General features: G+C 35.9%; 1 protein-coding gene across 1 annotated transcript in view; it reads left to right on the forward strand.

Annotated features, from left to right (window-relative positions):
• LOC139141667 (brefeldin A-inhibited guanine nucleotide-exchange protein 3-like) overlaps nucleotides 1-19,558 on the forward strand; it is a 42,573-nt gene that overhangs the window by 2,038 nt on the left and 20,977 nt on the right. The window contains 7 exon segments of the mRNA XM_070711253.1: nucleotides 7,449-7,582; nucleotides 8,164-8,298; nucleotides 9,566-9,634; nucleotides 11,139-11,258; nucleotides 13,233-13,275; nucleotides 13,905-13,992; nucleotides 15,325-15,396. Coding sequence (XP_070567354.1) covers nucleotides 7,449-7,582; nucleotides 8,164-8,298; nucleotides 9,566-9,634; nucleotides 11,139-11,258; nucleotides 13,233-13,275; nucleotides 13,905-13,992; nucleotides 15,325-15,396 — 661 coding nt within the window.

Below are 19,558 nucleotides of genomic sequence, written 5' to 3' on the forward strand. Positions count from 1 at the left end.
AGATGTGTAAATGAGCAAATAAATGAATGAATGAATAATTAATCTAAACATTATTATGGTCATTATATCATCATTACATGTTTTATGAAGCAGATAACAATGTTGTCAACAATCCAAATAAATATGACAAGTCCAAATTATTTTTGTTGCTAGACATTTTCAAAACCAAATTAAAATGGCACTAATTATTTGTTCAGATTTCTAGCCATAGACACAATACTGGCATCAGAGAAGATTCATACAGAGGAACACACATACATACATACATTTAGACACACATCGACTGTATGAGAGAAAGTCTAACAAGCAACTCATGTTGAATAATAACTAGTGCAGGAGCAGTTATCAATTTTAATCAAACTTTCATCAAATAATTCCTCCAGAGAGTTTTTGAAATATACTGTCATTATCAGTCATCAGTATATGCTGTCATGGCGATAATGATAAATTTTCTTTCAAATGATTTAATCATCATAGAAGAGACACTGATTTGCATATTAAGATTGAGCCAAAGGATATTACATATTTTTTTTTTCAAAAATCCATAATGGCCAGTTCACAAGGATAAATTACAATGGAAACCAGACTTTTGATAATGTTCAGCAGCTGGGCCTTGAATGATCAACTGAAATTGTAGTGCTAACTGACCACCATGTTTCAAATTCCATAACAGACAGAAAGCTCAGCTGGTTTTCTCTCCAGAAACAAAAAAAAAACTGAAGACTTTTGTTCCAAATTTTTGGCAGAATAATACATAAATGTTTAAACCTTTCAATGCCCTATTTTACTTGTTTGGTTTGTAGGGAGAACAATTTGTGTACAAACAGCAAGCACTGACAAACTAGCACAGGATATTCTACCAGTACATTTTCTTAAGTCTATACAGATAGTATTCACCTGTATCAGGGTCTATCTTCAGTATTTTATCTTGTTACATTGTTCAACTTTAATTTAAGGACCCCCTCTCAAAATGGTTTTGAAGTTCTTTATTGAACAGAAGGATAATTTGGTTCAGGAATATTGAATGGTGTTATCATTGAATGACACCCAAAGATACTCAATTTTTTGAAAGGTTTCATTACACTTTTTGTGTTGAATTCAAAGATGTACTCACACCTACACCATAGAACACTTGATATAACAATGAGGTCACGCTATCATTCACCTCTTGCAGATCTCAATTCTACTTTTGAATCATGCAGTGGCCTTATGTATTGTGTTGACCTCTACCAGGCCTTTGTAATTCTTATAAATCAGTAATATGGAAACCTTTTATACCGGTAATGGCTTTCTCCTTTGCAGATAAATGTTCTGAGATTCCAATAATTAATTTGTTATTTTTATTCAAATAGTGATGACACTCATCTGATAAATTTGATCACTAATAGTTCAGTGAAAGCATTAAATGATCATAAATGGTTCTTCAGATCATTTCAATGCTAGTAGTGGCTTTTTACAGAATTATACATTACTGTGATATATCAAATAAATCCAAAAGCTCTTCCGTGATAATCAAAATTACCTAGTTAACTTCAGTCAGGGACATTCAATAACAATAACAGTTCCATCTGGTTAGACCATCTGTTGAGGCATAATATAGCAACTATTCAGAGATATATTGACAATAATGTGTGGAGTGATTTAATAAAGCCCACACTCAGACAATATGGATGTTCAGATCAAATTACCTCACAAACTAGATTAATAAAAAGATAAGAAAATATTATTAATTATTATTTTTTTATATCAATGATTAATGTAATTCCATGGGCCAAGATTATGTTTAAAACGAAGCGGGTAATTAATTGGTACATAGGTGGGTCTATTGGAAACCCTGCCCTATTACTAAACTTTGAAAATAATGTTCATTGCCTTGAAACAAGTGTGTTCATTACAGTTTCCGGTCGTAGCGTACTGTAATAAATCAATATTAAATCTCTGAATGAATGTGGAAAGTGGGCATGTCCTTGGAATTAAAAGAGTCAACACCTTTTGCCTTGTCAAAGTAACAGCAGCTGGGTGCAGGAAGTCATTAACACCTTCAGACCTACTTGGTGTGTGTACCCCACACAGTTTGCTCTGGGGAAGACAACACTGTGACGTTAATATGTGATGTGATGTCACACTAGGCAGACGTCACAGTAGACAGACGTCACTGGTGTTTACAAAGGTGACATGCAAATTTCATAGCTTGCTGTGCAATTGCCGAGCAACAAAATCCTGCTCAACCAGGCAGAACATGAAAATCACTATTTTTTGATGATTGAACATATTTCTGTATGCCAACACAAATACAAGCAGAAATATGATGCCCCTAGACTTTGACTAGTCTACTTATTCCAACCAGTATGTGTTTTAATGTATTCCAATAAAGATCAGGAACTGAATCAGTTGTACTACATGTTCAAACCTCTTGTGATCCACTTTACTTCGCAATGTAAGCTCTCAAGTTTATTTTATTCGGGTGAAACCAAAAGTTGATTGCTTGCCACAGTTGCAAGGTTGCAGGTTTTGTGATCACACCATTTTTACGCAATCACACCAACATCAACTTGACAAAGTTTTATTGAAGGTTGTTCCATTACTTTATTCAGTTAAGACAGTGATAAGCTAAAGACGCGGCGCTAGTCAATAATGTTCTGGGTTGTGGAAAGCATATCATACAGTACACTCTTAATAAGGGGTCAGGATCAATATAGATAGACATTACAATTCTACAGTAATGTCACACTTTGCTACAAGACTCTGTCAATTGCAAATATGATACACAATAGTATCAACTGAAAGAGCTAAGTGATATGAAAGAAAACATGAAGTAAACTTGCCAGACCAAGTGTAAATTCAGTGTTTCATAGGCTGTAAATAAGGCAATTTGTAAAAGACTAGAAAAAGAATTCACTAAACCCAACTGTTAAGATGTGCTCTTTTAACGATGCGACTCAGGTTCAAAGGTCAATTTTAGCAATTTTTTTTTTATTTCAAATTTCGAACCACTGACACGTGGTCTTTCTTTTGGGGAAAGGTGTTGGGTCACATCGTACCGGGAAATTCCTGAAATATTACTAAAATGGCAACTATCAGCTACACCGCGTGCCATTATTTCCCTTTTGCCTTAACGGTCGCGGATTACCGACCACGATATCTTTGATAAACACGCAGAGATTATGTATAGGCTTTGCGGTATAGTGCGCATGCGCTAGCTTCAACGTTAGGCTTAGTCTGGCAGAGACCCTGCGATTCGCGTTCTCAGTCTGTCTTCCCTGTTGGAACACGCGTGCGCCCTTCAGAGACGCGACGCGAATCCCAGGGTCTGGACGTTCTTGCAAGCGACCGGTCGGATTTCTGCCTGATCCGGGTACTTTACAGAACTCCACACATCCGTTAATCAAACAAAAAATGACAAGTACCATAGCCAAATAAAAATCAAAAATGAAAAATAATAAACATACCGTATATATAGGTCTACTAGCTAATAATTTAATATTCTTTCCGCCCAGTTAGATAGGTGTTTCTTTTGAGGTCACTACCCTTATGAATATTCATACCCTTGCAAAAACGGACAGTCGCTGTGTCTGGCAGCGCGTGCTCACAGCTGCACAGCGTAGCCTTCGAATGCAGGCCCATCGTGGGCGCGCATAAAACAAGGCACAGCGACTGTGGAGAGTCCACGTTAGGCTCAGCGTTTTGAACTCCGCATGTATCGGTACGGCAAACACGTCGAGCAGACCAAAGCCGGCGCTTGCGCTCCTTACCGTCGAAAAAGCAAGCGAGGTCCACAAAAGCGGACCTGAAAAAGACGGCAACGTGCGCAAAGGTCGATTTAAATGTAAGACAGTCCGACTTTGGCTCATACTCCCTGCAATAACGATCAAGAATGCAGTGAAGAGTCAGATTTGGCCGAGGACGCAGACGATAACGGAGACGTGCTCAGTTCAACAACTATGAAAGTATTTGACACGCTGCTTTTCGAACATATTAGGCCATGCTGATAACATACCCGAGTCCAAAATTTAGCCTGAGCGAGATGAAACTTCTGTTAGTTGCGATAATTTTATCACTCTTGCTGTACATGCTTGGTGTTAGTATCGTTTTCTTTTATATTTTTAAACTCTAGTTTTCTATCGTGCAGTCTTTTCGTGTCTGCTAAGAAACCTTGAACAACACCGTACCCGACATCACGCGACATTTATGTCAAGGAGTTTCCCAAGCCAGTACAGGAGTTCATACACTAATAATGTAGATTCACAAGAGCAAGTTCACCGATCTGCTAATTTTTCGAAACGAAATGCAAATATTTTTTTTATTTCATGCCTTTTCTTTCTTGAAATATAACCCAAAACTTAAATTACGTCAAACGTGAATTGCGAGGGTCTCAAATGATTCTTGTGTGCGTGTTGTCTAAACTTATCAATTACCCGCAGACTCCACAGCTGCTAGCTGGACCTCAACACTGAACGTAAAACAAACCCGGCTCAACTTCTAGAAGTGCTGAAACTAGCAATTTTTGCTATATGAGGTCAGTCATCGAAAGTTTGACTAAAAGTAAAAATCTCCGAAATAATTATGTGTGCGTGGTATTGCGCAAGTCGAGCGACTCCACTGTAGACTAGTCGATACTCTGTCTCTCGGAACACGCTGTCGATGACAGCCTGCACTGTTCTACGCTACGGCGTGATTATTATTAGTTTGATAAAATCGGTACAAGAACACATATAAAATAAAGTTTGAAAAAATAACACGAGTCAATCTCTCCCGTCGTACGAAGGGCGACAAGTTTGCAGTGCGGTGCAAAAGCTAAGAAAATACGACAGACATTTTATGTTGTCAAGAGTTACATGTGTTCGTCTCATCTTGAGGTAGGAAAACTAGCAAGTGACGTCCCGTTCGTACAGTGTCGGCGCTAACATGAATTTGACAATCACTTTTCACAAAGAACATGCATAAATTGCCGATCGCGAGACAGGAAGTAGACAACTTGAGTCAAGAACAAGTGAATGCCCGACGCGATCGCGCGACGACAGCACATAAGTCTCGATCGGATAGACTTTTTTACGCAAGTTTCGACGTCTTCGTCTTGACTGTGAACTCTGGTAACCAGATTGTAACCGTTGAGACAACAGTATACAGTTAATCTACTAGTTAAACGTTCCAAAAATGGATTAAATCGCTAAGTACCCCTCTGTGTTTGTTGTGTAAATACCACCCACTGCTGGCACTAAGCATTTGCCAGTTCAGTGTATAATTTCTCTCTATTTTCACACGATCTGCAATCCTAAACATATTCAAAATTCCCAAAACTGACTCTTAATATTTCAACTTAGTCCTGATGTAAGAAAATTCGCAGAAAATAGTGCGCGAGTTGGACTTCTTGGTCACAATGTGTGACGCATAGGTCGTTTACACAAATCGTCGATTTTCTCAGTTCCGTTTTTGGCAGTGCGTGCATTATTCAAATAAGTATAAGTCGGCGGCGCCTGGACAGACCAGCCTGATTTTTCACCTGTGGACAGTGAATGAATATATCTGAAAGACCGTGTCTCAGATTTCCGATAAAGGGCCTGGAAGTGAAGATATCCTGACAAACGTGAACAAAGGCCGATAATTTATGCAAAAAACGTCAAGTTGACACTTTGAAGGTGCATTGTGCGAAAACAAAAGCGAATTTCAAAAATCCGGGACACGGTTTTTTGCCCAGTATACCCAGCCGTCGATAGCCGTAAACAGATCACCAAGGCCGATTGGAGATTTGTACTTACACTTTTTTGAGTAAAAAAACTAAAAAACACGTGTTTTTGAGTAAAACAGCCGTATGCGCACTGTTTTTAAAAAACTAACAAATTTTCTGAACTCTTCGGTGACCGAGCAGATAAAAAAAGTACCACATGTCGGGTGTGTGACCACGTCTTCTTTGTGAAAATGAGGATTGAAAATAAGTGACAAGGAACCCGAGTCGCTACCTTAAAGGAAATGAATTTCAAAGGGAATTTGACATACTGCTGATTAAAAACTGGAAATGAGCTCAGTAGGAGGGCAGTTTGCATGCGCCTGGCAAGATATTTATAATCTGATAGTATTGAAACTATTTGTGACGCAAATGGCTGCCATTTTAGAGAATAATGCCATTTATTGGTCAAATATGTAAAAACTACCCTCGCAATTTGTGAGGGAAATTTGATTCAATAGCCAAAATGACTGACAGTATGCACTATGGCTGAGAAATACCGGTATCATTCAATATGCTCAAGTTTGAATTCATGTGGGCAACATCAGTACAATAGATAAGAAAGTAATTGAGAAAATGATTATACCTGGCATAAAGTGTTCAGTACATTGAAATGGTCAATGATATCTAAGGAACTAGATACAGAATAAAAAAGGAAAAATGTTAGATTTTCAAAATAAAGCTGAAAAGTTTGCTCACTATTGATAACAGAAAACTGATTCACAATGAATGGTTGTCGAGAGTAAAATTTAAAATACAGTTGTTGATGCGTTGAATGCTTCTCTACCAAGTAAAATTTTAGAGATACCGTAACCTCATTTGATCCCACAACTTTGAAAAATTATGATCAACCATCAAAGTTCAAAACAGTTGCAAATGACTTGAACAGATGATTTATCCAATTATATGGAACTCATGGAAGATAATTTGTTTTGCAAGTTCATGAAAATTTTGCCTAGCGTACATGCATAGTGACTTTATCCAATTTGTTAAGGTGGTATGCGCCTCAAAAGTAGAGGACTTAAAATTTTGCTCAAACTTTCATGAATGAAACTTTCAACCATACTCTTACCAAATCAAGAAAGAAAATCAGGGGTCATCATGAAGTTTGATGCTAGAGAAACAAAATTACTTGACATTTTATACTGATATATGAAAGTCAAAATGACTGCCATCCATATTATAGCTCTATGGGGAAAAACAAAATTTTCAGTTTTTGAAAAATTAAGGTGGTGATAATTTTTCTTTCCCCAAGAGCTTTCAAATGAGCTCCTACAAGTAGTTGATCAGAAAAGAATTGTAAAAATTTGAGAGTCTGAATATCTGTCCCCAAGGCACATTCTACCATTATATGTTCACTGTAATCCTGTGGGAAAATATTAACCCTTTGAATGCTGTAATTCTTCCCACCAAAATTATAGTGCAACATTTCAGCAAATTTTATGAATTTTTCTGTAATTCTTTTGATAATTTTGGATCAAAGGGACATCACATTTCATTGTCTACAGTTTGTAACCAAACTTTTGGCAAAACTCTGACAAAAATTGACAGGGGTATATTTTATAAAGGCAACAAAAATTGACTGTGGTGCTCAAAGGGTTAAAGACTCAAGAATATGCCACAATCTGCTGAATATTGCAAAGAAATTATTTCAAGCAGCAGATCAGCTATACTTGAAAGGGAACTATGTACTTTATTCTCATATTTTCATTGTTTTACTTCGCAGACATCCTTGATGCGCAGGGCCTTGCTAAGACGGCTCCAACATTTCAGTTGCGTGAGGTATGCCTGGAGCCTCTGAAACTTGCCTTGGAGTCAAAACACAACAAATTAGCAACTTTTGCCCTCGGTGGATTACAGGTATATTTCTCTTTATGGTTTTTCTGTAAAAGACGCACATCGTACCAGGCACTATGGTGATGAAATGATCCATAATTGAGGCTTTCAGATTATGTTTTATGATCAGCCACAATTTTCCATCTTTTCTTTTCCCTACAGTCATCCATCTCATCTGTTAAATGTGCCATCTAATAATTTCTCAGGCAGTTATTTGGAATTTGCAGTAATTATCTTCTCAACAGTACATGACAATGATTCCCCTTGGACCGTCATCTCTCGTAAACATATCAAATAACTTGATTTGATATCCACAGGCTTTAGCTACGAATGTTTTGTATACTCATGTGGCCTGATCCCAAATTCAAAATTTTGCATCTTTCATGAGTTTGAACTTCACGATGTTATTTTTTCTGGCTATAATTTCATGTCAATTATTAATTCTCAAGTTTAGATTGCTATGGTCACAAATGTGTGTACTGGAGCATCTCCCGTTTCTGTCTAATTTTTTTTTTTCTGTCTAATTTTACATATCTGGAATTAATTGCCATTGTGTCGCAATAGGTAAAATAAGTTGTTATTCATGAGATGTGTCTGCCTTGCAGAAACTGATTGTTGATGAGAGATTCAAATCCGATGCAAATGAGGAAAAAGAAGAGAACCAGATGCTGATGCAGATTTTGAAACTTCTGTCCATGACTCCAACATTACCTGATGAACAACAAGTAGAAATTATGAAGGTAATATTATTTGAAAAATTTGAAAATGAGAGTATTAGAGGGATTGATAAAGACAATTATCATGGAATGATGCTATCACCAGTAGGTCATATATATAGAACTATGTATATATATGTAAATGAATTGCCCAAATTCTACATATATATTATTTTACAATAAAAAATATCATATTGTGTCTTGTACAGGCATTCATAGAAAGTTAAATACAACCAATTAATTGTCTTGATATTAAAGTGCAAGTTTGATAAAATTTTTCAATGTACAAAGAAACTTTTGTTTACATAGAGAAAGACATCTAGCTTCAAGTGTGAAACGAGTTTGCAATAAAATTTTGCAATAAAATTTCCTTTTCTTTTTTCACTCTATTTGTTGTTTATATTTGGTTCAGAATGATTTTCAACAAATGATGAGAGAACAATACAAACACATATCTGTCCATTTTATAAGTAAATTCAATGGAATATGTCTGTTTGAAAGCAATGACTTCAGAATCCCAATCAGATTCCCCATGTGAACCAAGCCACTATCACCAGATATTGACAAAGTGATGACAGAACTCTGAATTTATTCCAAAAGGCATTTATAATCAGATGTCCTACCTAAATAAATTTTTACAAATGTTTTGCCTTTTTACTTATTGGTAAAATCATAGTCATATTTGTATTTTACATACAGGAGACCTCTCATATCTCCATTCCTTCATTTAATTAACAACATAAAGTGGAGTCTTTGATCATATTTGGTTTTGGTCAACTATAACTATTCTACAAACAGGTAGAAATGCCAATGTAACTAAGAATATCTGTGATCTGAGTATTTTTCGCTAATAGCAATTAGGAAACACAGAATATATACCACAAGTGTTTACATAGGATGTACAAGGACATATCTGTGTACATAAGTAATTACTGATGTAATTTTACTAGCATTTACAATGTCAGGCCAACCAACAGGGTATTATTTTCAAAAATATACATATTTATTCAGCTGTTACCAATACAATGCCTGACTAATTGCAAACTTTTGTTTGAAGAATTCTTTTTATTTCTGTCACAATCCAATATGATAGTTTGATAGTAATTTTTATGTCCATCATGTGGAAGGAAATCAGTTGTTACAATTAAAGCGTGATGATGATGATGATGCAACTGGTTCAAAATCATCCTCAAGGTTGTTCCACCAACAAAAGGATGTTTAATAGGCAATGTCACATCTTTTACAGAAATTCTGTGTTAAATGACATTTTTTTTTTCATTTTTCCCACCAGTTTTTACTGACCCTGACTTGTTCAGAAACATACATGGTCAATGCAAACGCTGTCCTCCGAGTTTCTGAGGTAAGATACACAAAAGAACAAACAGACACTGCAAATCGTATACAGTACATAAAAAAATTTTAATCATGAGGATTTTAATGTATTTTATTAAAAACTAACAATCGTGAAAAATGACTTGTAAGTGGAAATTATGAAGAAAAATGCGAACATACATGTGTTCAAAAATTAACGGTGATTTTAATACTTTCTCGTTGAGAAGTTTATTCCGCATTTAAACTCTCCAACTAATGATCAATTTATTTAGTGGCTTGAGATGAAGTCATCACATTTGTGTGTTGTTCACAAGGTCAAATGGACAACTTTGAAAGAAGTTATGTGTTATATGTATATGATGACAAGGAAATTATTTTAGCGTGCAGAATTCTAAAACTTTCAGATATTCGACAAACAAGATGTCATGTATTAAGTCATTTAAAGCTTTGTTTTGGTAAAGTTTACATGTTAGCTTTGTTAATTTTATTGATTGCAAAAATATCAAATGCAACTTTCATGGTGCAAATTGTGGACTTCTGTGTTGTGGTCAAGTTTGCAAGAGTCATTCAATTTATTGACGGCAAAAAAATCAAATGTAACTTTCATGATGCAATGTGTGGACTTCTGTGTTGCGTTCAAGTTTGCAAGAGTCGTTCAGTTTATTGACGGCAAAAATATCAAATGCAAGTTTCATGATGTGATTTGTGGACAAATTTAGGCAGAAAACTTAGAAATCATTCTCTACAATGAATGGTAAGTATCAGTTTTTATTCCAGATATTGTCAAAGGCATGACAATATTTTGGTGTAGGGGATACGTTCGTCATTCTTTTCTCAGGTGTAGACTTTTGAAGCTTAGAAACTTACCTGGTAATGATTATATAAATTCCACTGTTATCAGAAATGATTTTGTATATAATTATTTACAGTTTTGTGTGGATGTATTTAGCAACTGTAAGGTACATGTGAAGAATAAGGTCAAGACCACACTGATTGGAACACTTACAACATTCTGTAAAGCACATACCTCGGACCTAACTGAGCTCAATTCCCATCATGCCTCAGTTGAGTCCAGCAAGGTAATAGGGCTGCTGGGGAAGGGGTAACTGAACAGCCACTTTCCACATTCAAATTGGTTTAAGCCACTGTGAGAAAACTAAATTAGAACTAGCTAGAAAGGGAAATTTAATACAGAACAAGCCAGGATATGTACTTTTGTGGAGTTTTTTTAGGTTTGGCTTTGAAGATTTGAATGTGGAAATGGTGGTGTTATATATAATATAAATATGATAATAGCTCAGCAGTGTCAGTTATGAGAAGGAAAAATCATTTTGTAATATGGTACGATGGAGTCCCATCACAAAAGAAAAGATTTGTCAAATTTTCAACTCGGAGACATCCATCTTCTCCAATGTTGAGAGAATAATATGATAAAATGGTTTCTCCTGCTTGGTAGACTAGGTGCTGGGATGAGCATGTTATCTACTAATGCATGTACTTAGTTTCTGATATGCAAAGTTTAATTTCCACAGATCTGCATAAGTACATTCAAAGCCAGTCATCAAGTTAGCACACACACCGCCGTAAAAGCCACTCTAACTCAAATGCTGAGTTCCGTCAGTCTTCACCTTAGAGACAGACAAAAATACAGGGTAAGGTCATCAGATGATCATCATGTGGTGTCAAGTTGCAGTGTCATGTGGTTGTCATGTGATCAGTAGTGTCTAGTGGTGGTACAATGTGTTTAATGTTTGCCCCACAATGTCAGTTTGATCATAGCTATGGGATGCATGCCTTTTAGATGTTTTAATGTCTGCAAGTAGTGATATGCTAATTGTGAACTTACGTATGAAATATAATATTGTATCTTGTTGATTTAAATGACATGCCATGGACTGTTTTTAAGTTTGAAATGATGTCAGTTTCTTGACACAGTTACATTGATCCAGTTTGTCATCATAAAAACAAGTTTCACCCGTCCTATGTTTGCTAAGGTTTCAACGCATGTGTACATGATTCGGGAGCTGCAATGCCACTGACACTATTCTGTAGTAGAACTTTCTTGCTACATACATGTACCTCATGCCTCTTAGCGGCATTAGCTACTTGTGCTTCTGCTTGACTTTTTTGCTGAAGTCCGTAGAGCGAAATAAAGGTCTGACTCACAAAAATTGTATGCCAGTAATAATCTCTGTAATATGACACTGAAGAGCTTACTGCATAGACAAAGATGATATCTGTACTTTGTATCCATGTGGGACATATTTCCTGATGTGTGTAAGGTAATGGCATATTATGCCGTTCTGTTATTGAGCCAATGACACGAGACATTGCACCTTTAAAATGTTTCACAGCTGCTTTGTGTTGAAACTTGTGAAATCTGGATATAAATTACCATACCTGTACATGATGGCGTGACTGTGATTTAGTCATTTAGAAGCTAAATTATGTGGATGATAATTTGAGTTGTCCAGAAAATTCACTCAAAAGACAGATTCATTGAGTTGTGACGTGATATAGGTCATCTATTTGATATGCTTTTGGAGTTGTAACTGGTGTGTCATTCAAGCATAAATATTGAGATGTTCTTTATCAGCAATTATGGTATATTTACAATAAATTAAAATTTAAAAAGGCAACAGATGCATCCATTAGAGATATATGTAGAGTAAAGCTCAGGAATCAAAGTGGAGCATAGATTTGAAGACTCTCAAACTGCGTAAATGTGAACAGGAAAACAGTTCCAGATAAAAGGTGTACGCTATAGAAAAAAGGATCCAGCACTATTGATTTTCATACATAAGTCTCAAATTTTCAGCCAGATTGAAAAAAATGTATTGAGTGCAATATACTGCTCCAAATATATTGGTAGAACAGCTGTGTTATTATTTGTGAATAATAATTAGGATATCAAATTGAATTATGAAGACTAAACAGTGGATGGAATTAATTCAGGATTGGCTTGTACAGGTATACTGTGTTTGGTATTATGTTATCCTTGTTGATGTTTGTGACTACAATATTTGCATCACTCAACCTCTAAATGTTTGACTTTTCTTTCAATGTTTCCCAAAAGGTAATGCAGTATCATATCCATTTTATATTTCTACTTCCTACGTTTGTAATATATCAGGAGATTTTTACTCCTCTGCATTGTTCAAAGATTATGATTCCCAAAGGTTTTTTTGTGAAACCATCACAATTGTAGTGTTCACTACACTTTGTTCATATGGCCAGGTTTGAATTGTCTATTTTTGTCGTGTATTTATTCTGGTGACTGGCAAATATCACCAGATGGTACTTCAAACTGTAACTCTCGTCACATCATGAATATAAATACTGTTCACCATGCCATGCCTACAAATTGAAACTTATCACTCATAGCTGTGAATAAAAATATGTGTAAAATGAGAGAGAAATTTCTCTGAATTTTTTTATCAGAACAAAATTGACTCATTTTAATTTTATACTTGCGTGGATAAATTGTAGCTGTTCACTTGATTTGACAAAAGTGTTTTGGTTTTAATGACTATATTACTTGTTCAGTTTGCTTTTAATCTCTACACAAAATTACTCAACATGAAATAATTTTGAATAGGTGACAACAATTGTCATTGAATTTACAGAATGAAGCTGCTGATGATATGGTTGCCGAGTTCAGTACCAATGGTGAGCGGTTCTGATTATCTTAAATCACAGTCTATAACATATAGATACGGCAGTAATTATTAAAAATTCAGACTTTTCAACTTGTACATTGTTCTATGCTGTATTTTACACAAGTTTAAGACCAATCCTATTGAATTCTATACTCACAAGATTTTGGTGAATGTATGTACCGTAGAACAGTAATTATTGAAAATTCAGATTTTTAGAATGGTACATTGTCCTACAGTGCATTTTACACCAGTTTATGACCTTTTGAGTTTCTATGTTCTCATAACTTTGGTGAATGTAGCACTTTTTTATGTAGGAAAATTAATTCAATCACTGAATCGTAAAAGTAAAAGATTACAAAATTCATTAGCACTTGGCTCACTGAGAACAATGTTTAGAATCAACATTAACCTTGTAGGTACAGGTTCTTTATAAAGCTATCAAATGGCGCTTTAGAAACATGATGGTTTTCATCATGAAAATTTGACCCCAGTGTCTTTCAAGTGTGCCTTTGATTTTGCATTATATCAGTCACGCAACATTTTCACATGCATGTTTTCAGACACTTGTTTGGAGAGGCAATATCATAGTCATAAGAACCAACATTATTTATAAGGCTTGAAAATTTCGTCACTTTCTAGGACAAAGTTCAAGCCCCACTGACACACTCTGTGAAGATATGGTCAAAGTATTGGAATATTTCTGCAAGAAATTGGAAAACTCACACAGGTAATGTAGCCTTTTATCAACAACATTGTAATTATCATTTCATTTTGCTAATATGTATGCTATTATGTTAATTATCATATTTCACAGATGTTGTTGCATGTGAATGATAATGATTTTTACGCACCATTTATTCCGATAATTTGTTTCCACTGCATGCAACCTGTTAGTTTTTCATTCTTACTTTTACTGGTATGTAATTAATGAGACAAGTAAGTTTCAATGACACCCTAGGGAAAATCAAAGCAAAATTTGCAGTAAAGATATTCACAAAAAAATTTTCACCACATCTTGTGTGTGTGAATGTGATAGGGATACAAACTCTCAAACCCTGTGCAGTGAATCCAATATTTACTACCGTACTAATCTACTAAAGTGACACAATCGCCATATGTCATGATCGCTTACCATATGCCTTGTGATCTTTTAATAAGGTTTCTATCTTTCAAACATGATCAGAGAAATTTTTAAAATGTCAGAGCTTAGTATCAAACATACCACTACCATATTTCTGAGACAAAGCATATGTCTAACCATACCTATTTTATCCCTTCAATGCTAAATATGCCAGCATTTTATGAATACCTGTGATTGAAGGATTGAATCAGTTAATATTTTTGGCAATGTTTATTGTTAACCCTTCAACCAGCAATGGTTGCACCCAAACGTATTGTTTTCAATGGTGAGTGTGGATCTGTTTACTGGGAAAGGGGTGAACAGCTAAACTTAGGGAATTGCTAACTTAAAACACGGTCCTTGTGATAGACAGACCATGCTTAACATCTATGACAAGTGGATCATTTTGGAAAAAATCCTGAATTTGATTTAATATCTTCAAGTTAAATGTCAGCTTTACTGAGTAAAAATATCAATCATTCAATCATGTGTAAATATGAATAACAACATTATGTAAACACAACAAATTTATATTCTTTGGTGACTATTTTTATCGATACTGGATTTGCCATTTTTTCTTTGGGTATTTCTACTAACATATAATCTCTTCACATTTCTTTCAATTCATGTCTAACACTCACTAACTGATTCTCTCTATAGCAATCTATTCTGGTGCCATTGTTGGTTTGAAGTACAGCATGTTTGAGGTTGAACACCAAAATTTGATCTGAGATTGCATGCGGCAACATGTTCTGGTATAAATCACATGGTTTTGGAGTTAGTGTTTGACAACACCTATTCATAAACACATTGTTTTAAAATGATAGATTATGCATTTCAGAGAAAAATCCCAAAGTAACAGAAAAAATAACATTTTACTAGAAGATTTGTGACTTGACAAGATGTCCTCTTTGTACAAATGTTATTTCTGTTTCACAGTGACAATGACAAGTTAGAAGAGATATTCTGTCGGTTACCATCCGATTCTTTCATTAGAACTGTATCAGAAAGGTATCTATGCAGTTATCATCTAGTATGACATCATCATCACTATGGTGACGGCCATTCGACATTTCAGAATTCCAGAATAAGTTAATCTGGCACTTTTGCCTCGACTCTATGAATATTTTGAAAACTACAGTGAAATTTGACTTTATAAAGTGAAGTTCAGTCCATATGCATACATAAGTACAGTAGATCCTCCAACACTTTTTTTTGATAAAATGTTGAGTAAACGATATGTTTAAAATGAATTGAGACACGTTTGCTTCCAGTAATAAGCTGTACATTACTTTGCTACAGAATTATAAACATGTCATATCCTTGACAGCTCTTTTCTCTTCCTGAACCTGTCATTCCTCCTCAAATGCACAATCTCTTTTAAATAAATATTTCTCCCTCAATTAAAGGGAAACCTAAGTCCAGCGACATTGACCGTTAATCCCTTCCAAAATCACCCTTGAATAAAATGCAGCTCAAATTTGCAACATAATTGCACGCGCTGACGACTACGGCGCGACGAAAAGAGAAGTTGAAGTAGACGACATTTATGGAAATGAGCTCTGAATCCCATGGGCGCGAAAGGGCTCATGGGAGAAGCGTGCGTGACGTCATCGGCGATACAGACGATTGTAGCTTGCAGCTGGAGGAGTACAGTGAACAGTTTAGCGCGTTCGTAAGACGACTCTGGAGAGTTCGGACAGCAATATTTCTGACATTAGAGTATTACTTTTCCCACACTGAAATCAAACCATACTAATTTGAACCAAGATATGTAATAATGGGAAAGTATCTCCACACATCGTTCGCGGATGGAGTCACTGTGCTTGTACAGACCCCGAACTGGATTGGAGACCTGACACTGAGTGACTCTGCTTCAGCGTTACGTTTCTAAAACAGAGTTTTCTTTATCAGTCGCTTAAAATTAATTTTTGGTTCGTGAATGATACGTAAGTCGAGCTTAGCCAGATCTTTGAGGTTGCAAAATCTTCAATATATATCGGAAAATATTTATTCGCAATTTGACAAATGTATAGCGTCGTCTTTTTTTCGAAGTTGGTGTCGAACTTAGGAAGTCGGGCTTACTCAGATTTACAAAGTGATGAAATCTCCGATATAATGGATATTTGCCCGCTATTTAAAACAAAAGTATCGTCTATATTGTTGTAAAGAATGCATTTCATACAAGACCAGCCAAAACTCTCGACGATGTCCGATATGTCCTCTGTTCAGGTCTCGATCGCCAAGTAAAAATGTATTACATGTAAAGAATGTTATTCGTGCAAGGCAATCCCCAACTCACGGTGATATCTGATCGGCCCTCTCGACGAAGTTCCGATTGTAGTGTATGAAAGTTAGTGTGGAAATTTAATGAAAAAATCCTTACATGTAAAAAATGTATTTCGTGCGTGAATAATTCTAATAATGTAAAACATACATTATTCTTGACTATCGGCCACGGATGCTATGAACTAAGAGTCGGACAGAGGTGGTCAGAACTGTTAGGCACGTGGTGAAATCTCCGATATACATCGGATATTTACTCACATTTTGACAAAGTAGCGTCTAGTATCAGAGTTAATGTCCAAAGTCGCCGATATTTATCGGATAAATATCCGTGATTTCGCAGACCCGGCGTGCCGACACCACACAGTGCACGTAAATCTAGTATCGTCTGGTATCGATATCGATATTAGCCTAGGAGTCCGGTGCAATTGATATTTATTGGGTAAATATAATATCGGCGATTTCTCAGACCCGGCGTGCCGATCGAGACACATCATTCTCGACCGCGGGCCATCCGGGTACTTGTGGATTCTTACGTCATTTTTGCGTCAGCGCCGTTGGAAGTTTGAATTTTTCAACCACCAAAGAAATATTCAAAGTTTCAATATACATAAATGACATAACTTTTAGTTCTGCTTTTTTCCACACAATTTCTGTATCATTCTCTCTTCTGTATCGTCTGATCTCTCATTCACCTCGCTCGTATGCGTTTCACCTACTGACGTCACTCCGCGGTCGAGAATAGGCAAGAAGTCATTCCAGTATCTTGTAATATCAATATTACCAGATATAGTCACGAAATTGCCTATATTTATCGTGTATATAAGAGCGATTTCGCAGATCCGGGCTGTCGAGATGAGAGACGCTTTGTGTAGTTTCGTCTTCGGATTTTAGAGTCCCGAAATCGCCAATATTAACATTTATCTGGTTAAAACCGGCGATAGTAGGCTGACTCAGCATGTCAAGATACGAACCGCATTGTGTAGTACCGTCTTGTATCGGTATCAGAGTCCCGAAATCCCTTATAAAATCATCCTGAAAGAAGTAGAACATAACTTTGTATCTTTTGAGATTTTAGAACTGGCCCGACTTTCTTTAGCCACTGTCTTCGAAAAAGCTGTTCTGTGGGACGACGATAAAAGCTGACTCCGTTTGTTCTTCCTTGAGTGATTTTTGCACTCAACTGAACAACAGTTAATAATTTTTTATGCTACTGATGAGAATTAAAGAGTCGTAACGTGCAGAACTGCACTCCTGCAGTCATAGACTCCAATGCTTTGGTAAGCGGTCACACACGTTCGTGTATCACCGATGACGTCACGCACGCTTCTCCCATGAGCCCTTTCGCGCCCATGGGATTCCGAGCTCATTTCCATAAATGTCGTCTACTTCAACTTCTCTTTTCGTCGCTCCGTAGTCGTCGGCGCGTGCAATTATGTTGCAAATTGAGCTGCATTTTATTCAAGGGTGATTTTGGAAGGGATAAACGGTCAATGTCGCTGGACTTAGGTTTCCCTTTAAGGAATAAACCATGTCTGTTCGGCAGAAATTTTGCAAAAATTCTAGCATTCAAGCATTTTAGATTTACAGTCAACATTAACAGTACATCTAAACATTTTGTCATGGTAAAAGAAGATTTTACAGGAAATATTTTTTGAATATTTAGTTATTCGATTGATATCTGATTTATGATTAAAAGTATGGCCTATTAGATTTGTAGTGTGTACTTTGTTTAGGAAAAAGAGTTGTTGATGCGGTATACTCTCTTGAAAAGAACACGTTTTGTATGTACATTAGAGCATGCCCTGAAAGTGAAAGACTAAACTTTTGCTCAAACTTTCCTCAACAAAACCTCCAGCCATTTCCTTGAAAAATCAAGAATAAAAATCATGGGTCACCTTGCAAATTTTTTTGGTACCAGAGAAACAATTACCTAATATTTACTCACATTTGAAATTCAAAATGGCCGCCATATCCCTGGTGTTAACTCTATAGGGAAAAAAAAAAAAACTAAAATAGTAAAAAGTTCTCTTCCTCAAAGAGCTTTAAAATGAGCCCCCACAAGTGGTAGAGAGAACAGTATTGAAAAAAATTGAGAGTCCAACTATCTGTCCCTGAGGTGTATTACATAACACTATAACTCTCATTTAAGACTATTTCTACGAAACTCTCATTCAAGTCTATTTCTGCATCTGTCTCTGATTTCTCATTTATTAAATTGGCTATTCATGACATACACAGGACTAAACACCCAAATCAACAGCTTGTGTTATACACCTCGACCTGACAGCAAAAGACGTGTACTGATCACAGCTGCTGTTATGCATATGAACTGAGTATCATTTCATACATTTCAAGATGTCTCTCTTGTAACAGCTGTTGGTTGCAAAGAGATATTATTCAGTAATTTACAAAAAAGGGCATATTTATGTTAACCCAAATACAATATGATTATACAACAATACAAATACACATTACAGTGTATTGTCTGTCACACACATGTGACACATTATCTGTACTTCTGTAGGTCTGCTATTGGTGAAAGTTCATGCAAAGTTTTTCTTTCTCCCAATTTTTTCAAATATTTTACAAACAACAACATTACCTATGAAGTGAATTTGCCAAATGTTGCACATTTATATTTTGATTTCCATTCACAGTCTGTAGTATTACATTGTATATATACATTTGATGTAGAATGCCCCATATTTATGTTTTTGTAGATCAGTGCTTTCTCTCATTTGTCTCTAGTGATCTAACTGACCCTATTGTAAGGCTCTGATGAGTAAAGATTGAACAATTAAGCACTGCGCCCTCAATGGTGAGATAGAGTACAAGTCTGTTCTTCCAAACTACCGGAAGCATTTTCAACATGGCGATGATGCCA

Source organism: Ptychodera flava, chromosome 10, assembly GCF_041260155.1.
Source record: "Ptychodera flava strain L36383 chromosome 10, AS_Pfla_20210202, whole genome shotgun sequence".
In the NCBI taxonomy this organism is placed as follows: Eukaryota; Metazoa; Hemichordata; class Enteropneusta; family Ptychoderidae; genus Ptychodera; species Ptychodera flava.